This window comes from Mustela erminea, chromosome X (genome assembly GCF_009829155.1).
Source record: "Mustela erminea isolate mMusErm1 chromosome X, mMusErm1.Pri, whole genome shotgun sequence".
NCBI lineage: Eukaryota > Metazoa > Chordata > Mammalia > Carnivora > Mustelidae > Mustela > Mustela erminea.
Genome location: NC_045635.1, coordinates 21307202 through 21325669, shown reverse-complemented (window position 1 = coordinate 21325669; position 18468 = coordinate 21307202). Strand labels below are relative to the sequence as shown.

Here is an 18468-nt window from a genome sequence, read left to right as displayed (position 1 = left end):
AACTATCACAATGTAAACAGACTTGTTTGGCTGAACTGGTTGTAAGAGCCACAGGAATTCCCTGTACTATTTTTACAATTTATGTGTAAGTATAAAATTATTTCAAAATGAAAGACTTTAAATAGGGAGGCCGTCACTTGTACAATTATTAGTGTTTGCCAATATCCACTTTTCTGTCCTTCTAGGCCATAATTGCTGGGGTCTAACTGCAGTTTATTGAGCCAAATGATAATAATATGCTTCTGATAGATGTAGTGATTTCAAATAAAATACAGAACTTTACAAAGAGTGTGGGATAAGAGACTTACTTATGCAAATGTGGAAGGAGGGGCAAGGAGTAATCTGTGTTATGACTGGTGGAGGAGATACAGCAGCAGTCACAAATAAAAGGGGGAAACCTGCTCAAGGGAGGATATACAACTTCTATTAAATTTCTAATACAGGGAAATAAACCTGATTTCCTGTCCTGTTCACTGTACATTATTCTCACTCAGCTGTCACTTAGGCAGTGAACGCAACTTTCTTAGAAACACAAATCCTCCCCACACTACACAGTAAGTAGTGATTTACATTGCGCTACAGATCATGTGATAACCTGGAGAGGACTAGTACAGATTTTTGGTTTTTTTCAAGTATATCCAGTCTCGGTTATTATAACCAGAAAGATACAGCTCTGGACTCCACGCATCCCTGTCACCCATGGTCGATTGAATAAACAGTCCCATCGTCATGGAGTCTCCATCCATCCCACACATGTCTGCATTCTGAGTCAACCTCTTACCCTAGGAAGTAGCTGGTAGCAATAGAGGCCACCAGACAGAGCCATAGGACATCAGGCCTCTGGTGTGCCAGGAGGTCAGGAACCAGGGAGGACAGTGTGAATTGCAAATACCATCTAGATCATCTCTTGCAGACATGTCCACACTCAACCCTTTATCTGTAGAATCACTGAGGCTATAGGCCGAAGCATATCTCCCTTCAGTTCCACCTCCCTGCAGTGGTAGACCCCTTGCACTGCTCACTGGTACTCGTGGCCCATCTCAGCTGTCATCACTTAGCAAACCTGCTCAACCTGGAACACTGGCGAGGATGCTGTGAGCTACCACAGCAGCCAAGAGATGTGGCTCTCCCGGGATCCAGAAGGCAGCACCACCACGTGATGCTGGAAAGCCATCTGTGGTCTGCCTGACTTTGGGCATGGAGACTTTAGAGGCAGGGCAGAGTGTCCTCTCCGCCAGCAGACCTGCCCACTGAGACCACCTCACAACTTCCGCGGGTGGTAGCAATTCAGAGATTTGCCAAGCCTACTAACAGAAATTCTTGGACCCACTACACATTCCTCGCTCTTGTCCTTATGGTTCTTTGCCCACTTTGTGCTCACCTCTCGATCCAGAATGCTGACCACCAGCCTGCCCTGGGCTCTCTCGATGAGGTTTTACACATGGTCTCTCTCTCCCTTATGGGCCCTCGCAATTGCTTTGACCTCCAACCCTCATTAGCTAAGAGTGTCCTGCCTCACTCCATGGCTCAGCAACTGATCCTTCTGTGAAGTCCTTGCTTTTATAAGGAGGAATGTCTTTTTCAAAATATAAAAGTATGCTGGGTGCCTGGGTGGCTCAGAGGGTTGAGCCTCTGCCTTCGGCTCGGGCCATGGTCCCAGGGTTCTGGGATCGAGTCCCACATCGGGCTCTCTGCTCGGCGGGAGCCTGCTTCTTTTTCTTCCTCTGCCTGTCATTTCCTCTGTTTGTGATCTCTCTCTCTGGCAAATAAATAAAAAAAATCTTAACAAAAAAATAAAATAAAATAAAAGTATGCTGAGAAAAATCCAGGCACTCAAGACATTAATGCAGAAGTGCCACTCTAAGGGAGTCACTGAATTTTATATTCAACCTTTTTAGAAAAAAAGGAAATAAAAAGTAAAACAATACTGAGACCATCTTTCACCCCAAAGTTTGACCAAAATTTCAAAGTGTGATGAATAAAATGCCTAGGAGGATGTAAGGCAGTCACACACATTCACTGGTCAGACTATGAAGTGGTAGAGCACTTTTGGAGCAGAAGTTCAACAATACTTGTTAAAACTTCCCAATCTTCACACTCACCCACTTACATCAGGCTTGTACTTTGCTATGTCTTTCCTATGAGAAAGGATGCACCTTTGCCCGAGATTTCATGTTCAAAGATGTTGATTTCAGTCCTGTTAATCATAGCAACAAATGGGAAACACTTTATATGTCTATTAGGAAGAGAATAGTTAAATTAATTATTGCGCAAACATAAGTAAGATGATCTTTACCTATTCTTTTTTTGGGGGGGAGAGCTTGGGACTAGATGATTGGAGTTGCCAATAATACATGATTAACGTCTCCGTGTAATCAAGACTTGCACTGCCCTGATTGCTCCTGTGTTCTTCCTGACGAGGTCTCCTTCAATAGGCTAAGAGGTCTATGAAAAGATGCTCAACATCATTAATTATGAGGGAAATGCAAATCAGAACCACAATGAAATATCACCTCATATCAGTTAGGATGGTTAATATTAAAAAAAAAAAAAAAGCGTGGGGAAGAATGTGGAGACATTGAAGGCTTGCACACTGTTCGTAGGAATGTAAAATGGTGCAGCCACTATAGAAAACAGTGTGGAAGTTCCTCAAAAAATTAAAAATAGAAATACCATATGATCTAGCAATCTCATTCCTGGGTATAAATACTCAAAAAAATGGAATTTAGGATCTCAAAGAGATACCCTCTTTGTAATTACTATTTTTAGTAATTCATTTTTACCCTCTTTGTAATTACTATTCACAATAGCCAAGTTCTGGAAAGAAACTAAATATCCATTGAAGAGAAATGGATAAAGAAAATGTGATGTGCGTGTGTGTGTGTGTGTGTGCACGTATACATACACATATATGTCTTTAAGATTGATTTATTGATTTTAGAGACGGCACATTCAGAAGTCGGGGAAGGAGCAAAGGGAGAGAAAGAATCTCAAGCAGACTCCCCGCTGAGCATGGATTCCCCGAGCCCCACGCGGGGCTCAATCCCATGACCCCAAGGATCATGACCTGAGTCCTAACCAATAGCTGGCCGCCTCACCGACTGAGTCACCCAGGCGCCCCATATGTTTTAATAAATATATACACATTCATACACACCATTGATAAAGGAGATTTTCAAACTTGTTATGTTTGCGGACCCTGCTGCTAGGATCCCACAGCAGCTTTACCATTTACCAAGGTCAAAATGACTCAGCCAGACCTTGAACCAGGAGCTCTATTTCTGCCCCAGGCACACCGTACGTCTGCTTCACGAAAACAACCAGGAAAGGAACATTCCAAACAAAGAAAAAAAAAAAAAGGCACCCTCGTTCCCATAAGATGGAGGTCCTACAGCCTTGCACATACTAAAAACATAAGATAAAGTCTGTAACTTTCTGTAATGCCCTTTGTTGTGATGATTTGTAACTTTTTTTTTTTAAGATTTTATTTATTTATTTGACAGAGAGAGATCACAAGTAGGCAGAGAGGCAGGCAGAGAGAGAGGAAGGGAAGCAGGCCCCCTGCTGAGCAGAGAGCCCGATGTGGGACTCGATCCCAGGACCCCGAGATCATGACCTGAGCCGAAGGCAGCGACTTAACCCACTGAGCCACCCAGGCGCCCTGTAACTTTTTTTGTTAAAAAGAAAAAAAAAATTATCTGACCCTACACCAAATGTTCTTTCCCTGAAGCGCTCTCTTCTTTTTGAAGATTGTATATCCAGGGCAGTTGTCCTAACTTGGGCTCGAATAAAACCCTTTTCCTTTAAAATTAAAAAGAAAAAAAAGATTTGTTCATTTGGGGTCAACACCCAAAATGCCTTAAAAGAGGAAATCCTGCCATTTGCAGCAGCACGGGCAAGCCTGAAGGACGTTATGCTCAGTAAAACAAGCCGCTCACAGAAGGATGAATGCCCTGTGGTTCTACTTCTATGATGTACTTAACGTCATCGTACCTGCAGAATCAGAAAATAGAACTGTGGGTACCAGGGGCTGGGAGGAGGAGGCAATGGGGAGTTGATCTACTGATAGAAAGTTTCAGGTATGCAGGATGAATTAATTCTGGAGATCGGCTTACAGTTAACAGTACCATACTACACACTTAAATAGTCTTAAGAGAGTTCATGTAACGTGTTTTTTAGAAAAATAACCAAAGGGACACAAGGAACCTTTTGGAGGTGATGGATACGTCTTACCTTGATTGTGATGATGATTCCACAGATGTATACATATGTCCAAACTCATCCGACCACACATATTAAGTATGAACTGATTTTTGTGAACCTCAATAAACCTATTTTAAAAGAAAAAAGAATTCTAGGGATCAGTTAAGAGTGTGTTGGGTCTGTATGTCCTGTCATGGAAATACCTTGTGTTCACTTTATTACATGAAGGACAAGAGGCACAACAATATATACATTGTTAATGACAATCCTTAAAAATTCAATATATTTTTATAGCACATCTACATAAGAAAAAGCCTCAGGTCAGCTTTAAAATGACACACATCAGATTGTTCACTGTGATTACCTCTAAGGAGGAGGCTGAATTTTTTTTTTTAATCTTTTTTCTTTTTAAATTTATTTATTTATTTGACAGAGAGAGAGAGATCACAAGTAGGCAGAGAGGAAGGCAGAGAGAGAGAGAGGAGGAAGCAGGTTCCCTACTGAGCAGAGAGCCCGATACAGGACTCAATCCCAGGACCCTGAGATCATGACCTGAGCCGAAGGCAGCAGCTTAACCCACTGAGCCACCCAGGAGCCCGAGGAGGCTGAATTTTGAGGAGAGGGGAGACTGTAATTTATGTGCATTGTTAGAAGTCTTTATAAGAACATATGTACTATTACCTTTGTTATTAAAATATTTAAATACATCTCACCACAAGGATAGTAGCTGTGCATTAATCAGATAAAGTGACCAATGTCTGATCCTGAGAACAAACCTGCTAAGGCTTAAAACAACAAAAGTTTGTTTGTCATACACATGGTCTATGTGGGTTGCCGAGGGAGGGCCCCCTCTGTCAGATAACCCAGGGGTCCAGGCAACTCCCATCAAATGGCTCAACTTCTCAACAAGGGTCTCCGTTTGCTGCTGAATCAAACAGAATCGTACTAGCTCCCAAATACCTTGGCCTGGAGGTGACGAACACTGTGTCTGTTCTTGTTTCAGTGCCAAGACAGTGGTTGCACCACCCTTCTTAAGCAGGGAGGCAATATAGTCTCCCCATCAGCCCTGGAAGACCAAGACATGATGTGATAAGCCCTTGCAGCCTCTCCCATTAATTGTAACATAGTAGGTGCTCAATAACGAGCAACTCTCAGAATTTGTTATGAAAACAACCTTCTTCTTGGAGTTTCTAAGTAGGCCAGTTTGCCTTGCAGTTCTTCTGGTTTTTTCCAATCCTGCTATGTGGCAGGTGCTTTCAAAGACTGGATCACATTTTTTTTTTTTTAAGGTTTTATGTATTTATTTATTTGACAGAGGCACAGCAAGTGAGAGAACACAATTACGGGGAGTGGGAGAGAGAGAAGCCGGCTTCCTGCTGAGCCAGCAGCCCAATACGGGACTCGATCCCGGGACCCTGGGATCATGACCTGAGCTGAAGGGAGATGCTTAACCGACTGAGCCACCCAGGTGCCCCCACATTTAATTTTCAAAAGGATCCTGTAAAATCTCAGTAAAGAGGGCTCACCTTTTGCACTCAATGGCACCTTTCTGTACTCACCTTTTAAATGAGTTCTAGACTCTCTATAGGATGAGAAGGGTCTCTTTATGGAAGCATGATCAAAACTTGGGAGACTGAGCAATCCTTAGCATGACTGAACGCTCAGGACACTTGGACAGATGCCATTAGGCACAAAGACAAACCAACATTTTCCTCTGGGGCGAGTACTGAGATAAGAGGCAGCAGAAGAATGGCAAATTATTTTAGTGTTTGCTGTTCCAAGAGAGTATGTCTGTCAAGAAACCATTTATCCCCTGCTTAGGAAAGCTCCAGGTTCTGAGGAATTCAGTCTCAGTAAATGTTTGCTGCCCAGTGATTTCCACAGTTAACCAATTACGAGGGAGGCTTTGATTGCTGACGACCAACTATGTGAGCTCAGTCCTCAGTGTATGTTCAGTGCCAGTCTCAGACTCCACACTCCTGCAAAACCCTACTGACAATATCTGTGCTGTTTACAAGACCCCCATCTAACCTCAGTTACATGCCCAGAACCATCTATTCTGTAAGAGTCTAAACACCTGTTTAGACTATACTTCCTTATTGTTGCAGGGATTGGCGGGGGGTGGGGGGGCTGTGGTAATCCAGTATCTAAACTCCGCTGGCTATGGTTCCACTGAGGGTTGGGACCTCCAAGGCCCCCCTACTGGGAGCTGAAAGGCTCTTAGGGGAGGGCAGGTGATTCACGACTGTCTGGATCGCCGGAAGCTGGGTGCAGCATCCAGCAGACTGTGGAGAGCTGGTTAGCAAATGAGGTTCCAGTTTGGACCAGAGGACACACTGGGGAACGCTCAGGAGACAAGGGCTATAATGCAGACAAGTGCCGGGACAAGAGGAGCCTCACACATAACCCCCAAATCATGCTTTATTCTCCCATTCACCTTCCTTCTCCAGGACTGCTTTTAGCATGTGGCTAAAGCGTCTGGGTTTTTAATGACCTGTGATACACCTTGGAGTAGTGAGAAGGATAGAAAATTAAGAGCCAGAAGGTCGCCTCAAGCTGGAGGAATGGAAAAGTATGGGGCCCAGTCAAATACAACCAGGGATCGAGTCCTGGCACTGCGACTTACCAGCCATGTGAACTTGAGAAAATTCCAAGTTCTTCAGCTGCAAAATATGTCTGATAAGCCCCATCCTGTGGGACTGTTCGAATAAATGTAACAGGAATGAGGTACTTGGCAGAGTAATTGGAAAATAGTAGGTCTTCAATGAATGGTAGCTATCATAGAACTGATTTTTTTTTTCTTTCTTTCTTTCTTTTTACCTGCTGATGATACACCATCCTCCTCTCTGGGGAAATTTATTTTATTTTTTAAATTTTTTGAGATTTTTTTTTTTAAAGATTTTATTTATTTATTTGAGAGAGAGACAGTGAGAGAGAGCATGAGCTAGGAGAAGGTCAGAGGGAGAAGCAGACTCCCCATGGAGCTGGGAGCCCGATGCGGGACTCGATCCTGGGACTCCGGGATCATGACCTGAGCCGAAGGCAGTCGTCCAACCAACTGAGCCACCCAGGCGTCCCAATTTTTTGAGATTTTTTAAATTGAGGAGAGATCACAGAATATGCAACTTTTAGGACAAATAACACCAAATTAGCCCATAATGCTTCTCAGCAAGTAAAACTAAAGAAGATTTTACCCAGTTCAGAGTAAGTTAACTTAACTTGGGAGTAGAAGAGTTCCCCCCACCCCCCCAAGCCAGAGATATCTCAGATGTCCCAGAATGTGTCAAAGACCAAGATCTTTGCTCCCAGGTGCCCTTTCCATCCAAACCACCCTTATTTTCATCCATTTCACCACCACCCAAAATTTAATCCTCCCTTACACTCTGCAAAATTGCACTCATGATAATCTACTTAAAATGCCCTTTTTAAAAAAATAATTTTATTTTTTCAGTGTTCCAAGATTCATTGTTTACAGACCACACCCGGTGCTCCATGAAATACGTGCCCTCCTTAATACCCACCACCGGGCTTTCAATGCATTGGGACCTGGTTCCTCACCCACTTCAGCACGGAGAGCCAACACAGTATCTTCGCGGCATCCCACCTTCAAGGAGGAGCACCCTTATTAGATACTCCCCGATGAAGCTGTGCCTATGATGAGATTGCGCTCCTTGTCCAGCCGCCGTGAACAAGAACACGGGATGCCTTCCATTTCTGCCTGTGGAGGTTTTCCTCCGGTTTAACTGATGGTACCAAAGTAACGCTAAAGAGCAGGTTTGCATTTCACGTCCTTCAACACCAAGAAACCATCTGTCTGTCTGGCCTCTGCTCACCAGTCCCATAGTCCCGTGTGGCCCGCCGCGCAGCTTCAATTAACAGTCTATCCCACCGAGAGGGGCACAGTTTCCTAAGAAACCCAAACTGCCTTTCTTCAGGGAATTTATACCTTATGACTCAGCCAGACCCCTCCCTGTCCCACTTCTTCCAACCCTCCCCCTGCCTCCTTACCTCTTTACTCCTTCTTACCGGTGCTTTGGGTCTAAGAAGGTCCCTCCCCAACTTCTTCATATGATTACTGTTCCTGAAATGCACAATCTAAGGCCAGGAGTGTTTTATACCCTGGCTTCCCCATTTCTTTCTTTCTTTTTTTTTTTTTTTTTTTTTAAGATTTTATTTATTTATTGGACAGACAGAGATCATAAGTGGGCAAAGAGGCAGGCAGAGAGACAGGGGGAAGCAGGCTCCCCGCTGAGCAGAGCGTCCCATGTGGGCTCGATCCCAGGATCCTGAGATCATGACCTGAGCTGAAGGCAGAGGCTTTGACCCACTGAGCCACCCAGGCACCCTGTGACTTCCCCATTTCTAACACTGACTTTTACAGAGCAGACGCTCAGTTAGTATCTGGAAAATAAACGAGCCAGCAAGCATGAATTCTACTGTTTAAACATTTTATTTCTCCTCCATTCTTTAAATAAGCCAAACAAATCCATGTATGTATCTTCTATCCTTACAGAGCAACAAACTAAAACGTATAGGGGAAACTGAGAATGGAACCTCTTTTGCTTCTTTCCCCTCCTTTTTCTGATCCTGGTAATTTTACCGCTCAATTTTTTTCGCATTTCCAAGGGAAAGCCTGTTACAATGCCATGTCTTCTTGTTCTGTTTTGGTAAATATGAAAGGTTTCCCAATTCGGTTTACTAACTAACAAAACTCCTAATCCTAAAGCTATTAAAGAGAAATAACCAACTAAAATTATGACTAAACTTAAATATGAAAATTATGTAAACTTTCTGTTAAAGAAACAACATTTGAAATATAACAAAAAGAAGAAGAAAGCAAAAGGAAGGGAGAAAGAAAAAAGAGAAAGAAAAAAGAAGAGAAGAAAACAACTCTAAGTTTATGAGATAGAACAAGAACACAAAGACAATATTCACTGTGTTTCTTCTAGATCCACCCTGGCCGTCGGTTACTTAAAACGTAGACTGCTTTTTCGTTCCACAGAGAAAAGAATCTGCTTCAAACTTCAACATTGGATATAAAACCTAAAAAAAAAGAAAAGGGGTGAAATTCCACGTTACTGATATACAAGAGGAACACAAAGAGGATACAATATACAATATACAATATATACAATATACAAGAGGACACCCGCTTCTCCAGCCCCGCCCTGACCCTTCGCCATTCGAATGCTGACCCACCTGGTCAACCGGCCGCGGACATCACTTAGGGTGGGAGAAGCTGCTGGCCAAGGCCCTGGCACGTGCGCTGGCCATGGCAGCGGTGCGAGCCCTGGCAGCGGCTCGGGCTCGGGCTCGCTCTTCCTCATCTCTCAAAGCCTCTTCATACCACGACGGGAAGGCGCTGGGGACGGTATCATGGATCTTGGCCAGAAACTCCAGGACTCTCATCTTGCTGGTCTCGGCGTAAGCTCGCTGGCCCCACAGGAACTCGAAGCGTGGAGGATCACTGCCGGCCACCTGGCGGTACTGCAGGTACTGCAGCTGCACCAGATCTTGGGTGATGACCTTCTTGGGCTCCCCGTAGATGAAGTGCTTCCTTTCAGCGTAGACGCCCATCATATTCAGCACTTCCCAGACTTCCTCCTCAGGGGCGCAGTTGCCTTTCATGAAGATCACACCCAGCACAATCATCAGGAGGCCGGTCTTGGGCATGTTCTCGTCCTCGTGCATGGAGCCATCGGTGAGGTCTAGCTTGTTGACCAGGGTGTAGCAGTGGCGGATGGGATCCACTTCCTTCAGATCAAGCCCGAAGGCCAGCTCCATGTGCTCGGAGGCTCTCTTGAGGATCTCATTGAACTGATGCCTGTACTTCTTGACGGCAAACTTCAGCATATCTGCCTTTGAAATGGGCTCTCTCTTTTGATACTTCTGCAGCAGGAACTGCACCAGCAAAACAACCTTCTTGTTTAGTGGGTCTCTGTGTGAGACCTCGGAGCCCTTCGATGATCTGGGGCTTCCCTCATCTTGGCTTCTGGCACCTTCATCTGAATCGGTGCCTGAAAGAGCTGCATCGGCCCCAGTGAAAGATGCGGCTCCCTGAGGACGCCTAGGAGCTGCAGCAGCAGGTCTACCCCCAGAGAGAGCACAGGCAGAGGGGGACTCTCCTGCTGCTGCTGCGGTAGCCTGAGCCTCCTTCAGAGCCTGGGTCTCACAGCGGGCCTGGCGGCGTTTCTCACGGGCACGGAGCTTACTCTTCTGACCTCTAGGCATGGTGACACTGGTCAGAGATGGCAGGCAGGAGTTAGCTGCAAGCAGTTGGGTTGATGAAGATGTCACCCTAGAATATGGAAGAAGAGATGGTGTGTCTAGCCTCGATAAGGATATTCTACCTGGGCTCCAAGAAAAGCTGCCTCTGCTTATTCCCTTAATGGTACTGTTTCTAGGAACCCACAAAACAGGGGTGAGCAGGACTCCATGCACCTGCTCTCTTCTGTGGCAGCCTGGGAACTCAGTTCAAACTCAGAGTACTAAACTTGACTCCTAACTGGTCTTCTGAAACCACCCTCTGCTGACTTGAGGCTGCCCCTTCAGCCAAAGACCCCCCAAACCACAAACGCGCAAGGCAGAAGTGAGGGCCCTTAGGCCTAACAGTCGTACTTCGGCCACAAGATCAGGACATTGGGGGTGGGGTGTGCCAGAATTGGACCAGGCTCTTTGGGGAACCTCAGTTCTGAAAGGAGTGTACTCCTCCAGGCCTAGCAAGTTACTCACCTTGACAACTGTCCACTCCTGGCACTCCTCCTTTGCTGGTGTGAGACCACACCTCTCCACGTCTCAAACGAACTCCGGCTCCACTGCGCATGTAGCGGAAGTCAGGGTGAGCACTTCCGGCCACGCCCATCTGGCCTTCCCAGCATAAAATCTCGCGTGGGTTTCTGGGGGACTCCCCTCAGTACTGGTGGTGGAAGAATTATGCAGAAGTCAAACAGGGTTCCTTTCTGACTCCTGACTTGCAGGGTCTGGGACTTCTTCCTCTGATGAAGTTAGCTCACATCAGACCAAGGCTTTCATTTCCCTCAGAACCCCCAGTAGGGAGTAAGGTGGGAGTAGAGCTGAGCAGCCATGACTGGGACCTTCCAAGACTGACAGCCGGGGGAGGGGGGGTATGGAAATCTCTCTGTTGCCCCTTCTTTTGGGGTGGATTCTCCCCTCAGTCCTCACTCAGTGTCATACCTTGACACCTTTTTGGTGCTGGGCTGTGTCTCTTCTGCTGACCCAGAGTCAAATCCATCAGGTAAGGCAGAAATCTGTAAATAATTTAAGTAGAAGTGACATCTGTACAATATTCTGCACACTGTAAATGAGCATGGTGTATTGCTCTATTTGAGATTTCTTTTACCTAAGTCCATTAGTAACCTTTTTAAACATTTGGTTCCATAAAGATCATGTACATAGTTCTTAGTTCTTTTTTTAGGTATATTTTGGATATTGCTACTGTTTCAAATGGTATGCTCTCCATGATGTATTCTACCATTTATTTTGTGTGGATAGACTTCTGATTTTGCTGTAGAGGGCTACATCAGTTTCCTGAAGTGCCTTATACATTTGAATATTAGACAGTCAATTTCTTTGGAGTTGTTAATTATGGGATCTTATTATCTCTTTTCATAATCCATATATTTTATTTTGGTATTCTTATGTATGGCTATATGCTGGCTCTGTCAACCAGTAGAGCTTAGAATAGTAGAAATGATACCACACCTCCATGCCCTGTTCTGACTTTAGTGGGAATGTTTTAACATTTCATACTTATGTATGTGTGCTGTTGATTTTAGAATATGGAAATTCTATTCTAATATGTTTGCTAACAGTTACTAGCATGAACTGGTGTTGAATTTTTATCAAAGGTGTTTTTTTTTCCTCTACTTTCAGAACATGATAAAATGCTTTCTCTTCTCTGTTAACATAGTGAATTCCAAGTCACAGATTTTTCTCATATCATATGATCTTTGTATTCCTTGGACACAGCCTCTTTCTTCATTTAATTCACTGCTGTACTGCATAGGCTATGAATTTATTTAGAATATGTATATGGGTGAGCTTGATGCAAATATTTTTTTCTTGGGGCATACTCATCTGGTCTTTGTATCAAGGAGAGTTAGCCCGTTAAAGTGGTTGAGTGATTTCCCATCTTCTTGAATGGCTTTTAAGAGCTTACTTAATGTGCTGATTAGCTTTTCCTTCATCATTTGGTGTAATGACCTTTCAACCTGGCTGATCCCGTTACATTTTGAGGGCAAAATTTGCCCTGGAAATATATCAGGACTACAGTTTTGGGTTCTTTTGTTCAATGAAAGATTTGTACTTCTTCATGGACCTATTTAGTGATTTTTATTTTGCTAAAAATGATTCCATTTTACTTGGGTTTCCAAATTTACAGACATATTTGTAATAAAATCATTTTATTATAGAAAATTGTCCATCACGTACATTACAAAGGATAAAATAATTCAATATACCTGATGCTAGTATCATTTATCTTCAATAGTTATAGGAAGCTTGTTCAGATTAAGGTTTATTATTTGTCTCTTTGCTGGCAAAATCACCCCCAAAGTGTCATTAAGTTAAGTCCATTAGGAGACACATAACATCTGCTGTTTCCTTTGTGGTAATGTTGGCAGTTGTTAAGGATCATCAGTGTCATCCACTAATCCATTAGGGGCTGCTGAATTATAATTCTGGAGTTCTGTCATTTCTTCTGAGATTATTAGCTGAATTATATCTATAGGTAGAATCTTCTGTTTTCTTCCATTCTGTTTTCTTGAGGTAAGTCTTAGAGTTGCCTCATTTTACTACCTAGAGAGCTAGATATATAGATAGGTAAAGAAAGCTAGATTTTTGGTCTAATCAGTATCAGTAAACTCTTTAGCTCAGAATTATATTTTTTGTAATTTTAAATAATGAGAAATATTGCCTGAGAACTAAATCAGTTAGTAACTGGAAGAATAATTCATCCATTAATAATAATTATTAATGGGCATCAGTGAAATAATCCATGTTCAGGCCCTAATCTTTGCCACATTACAGATTATTTGTGCCTACAGATAGTTATAATTTCAGAAAAATAGAGAATTTTACTATAATTTACTCAAAGCTAGTTTTCTTTTTTTTTTTTTTTAAAGATTTTATTTATTTATTTGACAGACAGAGATCACAAGTAGGCAGAGAGGCAGGCAGAGAGAGAGAGAGAGAGAGAGGGAAGCAGGCTTCTTGCGGAGCAGGGAGCCCGATGCGGGGCTCGATCCCAGGACCCTGAGATCATGACCCGAGCCGAAGGCAGCAGCCCAAACCACTGAGCCACCCAGGCGCCCCTCACAGCTAGTTTTCTTAGAAGGAATATACTTTCCGTGTTCTTTCTACATAGCTAACCAGTCAACGTGCCAGTTAAGTTTTGTTTTTTTCTTTATAAATTCTAATGTAGACATGGCAACTTGTTTGAATGTTATTACTCTCTTAGGTTGCGTGCATGTACGTAAAAGATAAAATTGTATACTCCCTCGTCTGGGTTCACAAATTTATTCAATATAGGGCTATCCTAATAGAATCAGGGCGCGATTCATTACTGTAGCCAATGCAAAAACATCTGAATTGTTCGAATAAATATGCTAATATGTACTCTCAATTTATTAAAAAAGACTTTCCAACTTCTCATTTTACTTGTTAGTAAACTAAATACTTAGATTTTTGAATGACTATTTACTTCTTGAGTAGGTCACTTTTAGACATATTTCCAGGTTAATAAGCCTGGCAATACAAAATAGTTGTCAAGCAAAGACACTGAAACCATGGAAAAGGAGTCAGGTTATAAAACCCGGTTTGTCACCATTCTGTTAGAATGGGTAAGTTAGAACTGTATTCCCCTGTGCCTTCACCCATCCTGCTCCTCTGTGAATGATGTTATAACACGTTCTCAAGCAGAAGGGACCTAGATTGATTTGGCCCCTGACAATGATTTTAGCCTTTCAGTGGCTCAAGACCTTGTTCATCTATATGTTCTGCTCCAGTCCAACTCAGACAAACTGTCCACTCTTAAACCTGCTGCTTCCAATACCATGTCAGTCATTTCAATGGCTACACTGCCAGTGAAGGACTGAACTTCTGAAGGCTTCCTCATTCCCATGTTTCATTCTCTTAGACATCAACTTCAGCCCAGAGAACGATGATTAGGAGACACAGGCTCTATCTGTTACTAATTCAGAGGAAATGGATGCTCTGTCTTTGATGAACACAATACCTGTGACACCATGCTCAGATTAACATAGCCAGGGGCCAATTTGGCAGATAAAGAGAACTCTATTTGGGTTTTTTAATTTGTTTTTAATTTGCATTTTAGTTAGTTAACACATAGTGCTGTATTGGTTTCTGGAGTAGAATTCAGTGATTCATCACTTATATACAACATCCAGCATTCATCACAACAGGTGCCCTCTTTAATCTCTATCACCCATCTAGCCCATCCCCACACCGGCCTCCCTCCATCAACCTTTAGTTTGTTCTCTGTCATTAAGGGTCTCTTACAGTTTGTTTTGCTCTCTCTCTTTTTTAATCTTCCCCCTTCCTATATGTTCATCTGTTTTCTTTCTTAAATACCACACATGAGTGAGATCGTATGGTATTAGTCTTTCTCTGACTGACTTATTTCACTTAGTATAATACACTCTAGCTCCATTGCAAATGGCAACATTTCATTCTTTTTGGTGGCTGAGTAATATTCCACATCTACTTTATCTATTCATTAGTTGATGGATATTGGGCTTTCTCCACAGTTTGGCAATTTTTTAGAATGCTGCAATAAACATCAGGGTGCACATACCCCTTCAAATCTGTATTTTTGTATCCTTTGGGTAAATACCTATCAGTGCAATTGCTGGATCATAGCGTAGCTCTATTTTTAACTTTTTGAGGAAACTCCATACTGTTTTCCAGAGTGGCTACACCAGTTTGCCTTCCTACCGACAGTGCAAGAGGGTTCCCATTTCTCCTCATCCTTGCCAACATCTGTTGTTTCTTATGTTGTTGATTTTAGCCATTCTGACAGATGTGAGGTGGTATCCCATTATAGTTTTGATTTGTATTTCCCTGATGATGAGTGATGTTGAACATCTTTTCATGTATCTGTTAGCCATTTGGAGGCCTTCTTTGGAAAAGGATCTTCTATCCATGTCTTAACTGGATTACTTGTTTTTTGAGTGTTGAGTTTGATAAGGAAAAGATTTTTTTAAAAGATTTTGTTTTTATTTTTATTTGACAGAGAGAGAGAGAGAGATCACAAGTAGGCAGAGAAGCAGGCGGGATAGGGTTGGGGAGGCTCCCCGCCAAGCAGAGAGCCAGGACCTTGGGATCATGACCTGAGCTGAAGGCGGAGGCTTAACCCACTGAGCCACCCAGGTGCCCCAAGGAAAACTATTTTTGAACACATTACTTTGCCACTTGCCAAGCAACCAAAACAACTGACTAGAAAGCTTCTGAATAGGGGCCCCTGGGTGGCTCAGTTCGGTTGGGTGGCTGCCCTTGGCTCGGGTCAGATCCCAAGTTTATGGGATTGAGTCCTGCATCAGGCTCCTTGCTCAGTGGGGAGTTTGTTTCTCCCTCTACCCTTCCCCCCTCCTCACGATCTCTCCCTCTCTCCCTCTCTCTCTCAAATAAATAAAATAAAATAAAAATTTCTGAATAACCTTCATACACTTCCTTGTCTTCCAGTTACTAGGAGGTGTTAACACCTAGACAAGGAAGTGTCTAGGGTGCATGTTATTGAGTCAGGACCAGGATTAAGGTGAGGAGAGTGGGGAATAAAATATTAAAGTTTTAAAGAGACGGGATCTGACCCTACACATGGATGACCCTGACAGTCTGTGCCTCACTTGTTTAAGACTATTTCCAGCCCATGGATGGTATCTTTATTTAAAAGTGTGATACTTTCTCATCATGGATTTTTGGCATTAACCTTATTCTGTTTAATATTGAATAAAAGCATAATTCATCTTGATTACTGAGATTGTTTGATCTACCCCTGACCTTAAATTTTGAGTTCAAGCCTCACTTGCCTCACCCTAGCCCCAGTTCTGATGAATCTTAAGGATTTAATACTAATCCTGTCTTCACACACTAAGAGCAGTAATACTTAATTGTACCTGGTCTTGTTTTAAATTCTAGGCATCATTCCACTGTCTGCCTTTGTATCTTGAGCAATAAAATTACCCTATATGACACTATGTTAAAAACATTTAGAGTAGAGAATAAGGATATTCTTTTTACTGAATTGGTGGGATGATGAGATAAAAGTATATATGAGAAAACACACTTCTTAAGTTTCACAAATTACTAGCTGTTTAGAAATATTTCTTGGATTAAAATTTTGAGAAAGTCCTAAAAATCAGCCTTGATCCATCCTTTGAGATACCCAATACTTTAGCTTTCCATCTCTACGTAACAAATTATGTCAGACACCGTGGCTTAAAATAACACCTATTATCTCACATTTCTGTGGGTCAATAGTGTAGATGCAACTCATTTGTGTTCTCTGTTCAGGTCCTCACTCTCGAGGTGTCTTGTTGCTGGACTGTATTCTTTTCAGGAGGTTCTTGGGAAGGGACCACTTGCAAGATTCTCATTGTTGGCAGAATCGAGTTAATCTGTCAGTCACTACAGGGTTAGGGCCTCTGTATCTTCGCTAGCTGTCAGACAGGGGCCACTCTCAGCTCCTAGAAATTGACTGCATTCCTCGCCATTGGCCCTCTCCATTTTCAGAGCCATCAGTGGAGAATCTCCCTTATGTGGAATCCTCAGTACCTGAATCCCTTTCTCCAGGAAGAAGGAAACCTACCCTTTTTGAGGGCTCACCTAATTAGGTCCAGTCCATCAAGAATAATCTCCCTTCCTTAAAGTCAGCTGTACTACATAACATAACTTTATTATGGGAGTGATATCCCCTCATAAACACAGATGCTTCCTGCATTCAATGGGAGGTGATTATATGGGCATGTGAATTATTGAGGGTAGTCTTAATTATTCTGCCTCTCATGCCTAGAAAAAATAAATGACTACAGAATTTTTGACCATAACTGTAGCTAGAACTCCCAAGTTGCATATACTGTACTAAATTTAGAACAAATGGTTTTGAAGTCTCTAATGCTGTGGTTTGTTTTGGTTTGTTTGGTTTTCTACCTTCTTTGAAACAACTGTGCCTCACAGCTGTTAGCACCCATCAGGCCACTGCTCAAATGGGATATGTGGCACAACAGGCAAAATTGAGGCTTCTAATTCCCAAACTGAAAGGCTGCATTCAGACACTGAACTTTAAGGGGTCTGTTGTTTCATCATTAATGTATTCAGGTTTTATCAACTCAGCAGCTACTCTCTTTCTACTTGTCATTTATTTAGCAAATACATATAAAGCTAAGCACCATGCCAAGAGTGGAGTATGCAGTAATGAATGAGCCCTCCTCTGTGTCTTCAGGTACTACGTGGAAATCCACAAGGTTTACCACTCATTCACCCTTCTTTCCATCAGAGTAACTTTAAATGTAAGCAGCAATAAATTATTCTTATGTTCTACTATTTTCAAAGGTGTAGCAATGGTCATATAACAAAATGAGGAATGATGCATGGACCATTCAACTGGAACATGGACATCTGGGCTTCAGTGACGGCTCACCGCCAGCATGCCTCTCAACCTGACCATACCTTTGCCTGTCTAGGCCTCAGATGCTATCCTGACAGGTTGGTGGACTAGCCTATCACAAGTATTGCCTGTTTGTTACCGGTGCTTACTACAAATGGAAAAGAATTTTAGATTCTACAGGAAACGTGTAGGTTATATAAAAGTTTCAAATGAAATGTCGTTAATTTACTTGGAAAGGAGTAATCTGCCAAAAAAATATAATAACAATGTATACATAATCATAATCATGTAAGTTCTGACCAGGTAGTTGATAAAATTTTCCTTGGCTAAAAATAGGAAAAGTACAAGGATTTAAGGAAGAAAAAAAAAAGATGCCTACAAAGGCACAAGTTCAGTCAACTTAAACACTAGAGGCCTATGTATTTAATCTTTACAGAAGGGTTGTTGGGAATCTCTTTCCAAAATGAAGGGAAAAAAGTAAAGCATGCTTGCCAAGCAAAGAGAAAAGTTTGGGTATTTTAGACATTAGCAGTCATTTAAGCTATATGTCAAGAGAGTAGATTTTTACCTGCAAAGAAAACACCATTTGGAAGTTCTGAAGGGACATTGGGGTATTTCAAACA

The 18468-nt window shown here is 42.5% G+C and overlaps 1 protein-coding gene and 1 non-coding gene across 2 annotated transcripts; one reads left to right on the top strand and one right to left on the bottom strand.

Moving 5' to 3' along the window:
- The first annotated feature begins 2274 nt into the window (after window positions 1-2274).
- On the top strand, window positions 2275-2411 carry LOC116583820. Its single transcript, XR_004282919.1, has one exon. It is a non-coding gene; the product is annotated as a U8 small nucleolar RNA (small nucleolar RNA).
- Window positions 2412-8651: 6240 nt separating this feature from the next.
- Window positions 8652-11108, bottom strand: LOC116583121 (melanoma-associated antigen B18-like). The gene is made up of 3 exons (XM_032331135.1): window positions 10936-11108; window positions 9403-10501; window positions 8652-9246 (listed from the first exon to the last, which is right to left on the bottom strand). Exon 2 carries the CDS (start codon window positions 10432-10434, stop codon window positions 9424-9426), a length of 1011 nt encoding a protein of 336 aa, XP_032187026.1. The 5' UTR covers window positions 10435-10501; window positions 10936-11108; the 3' UTR covers window positions 8652-9246; window positions 9403-9423.
- Window positions 11109-18468: the final 7360 nt, after the last annotated feature.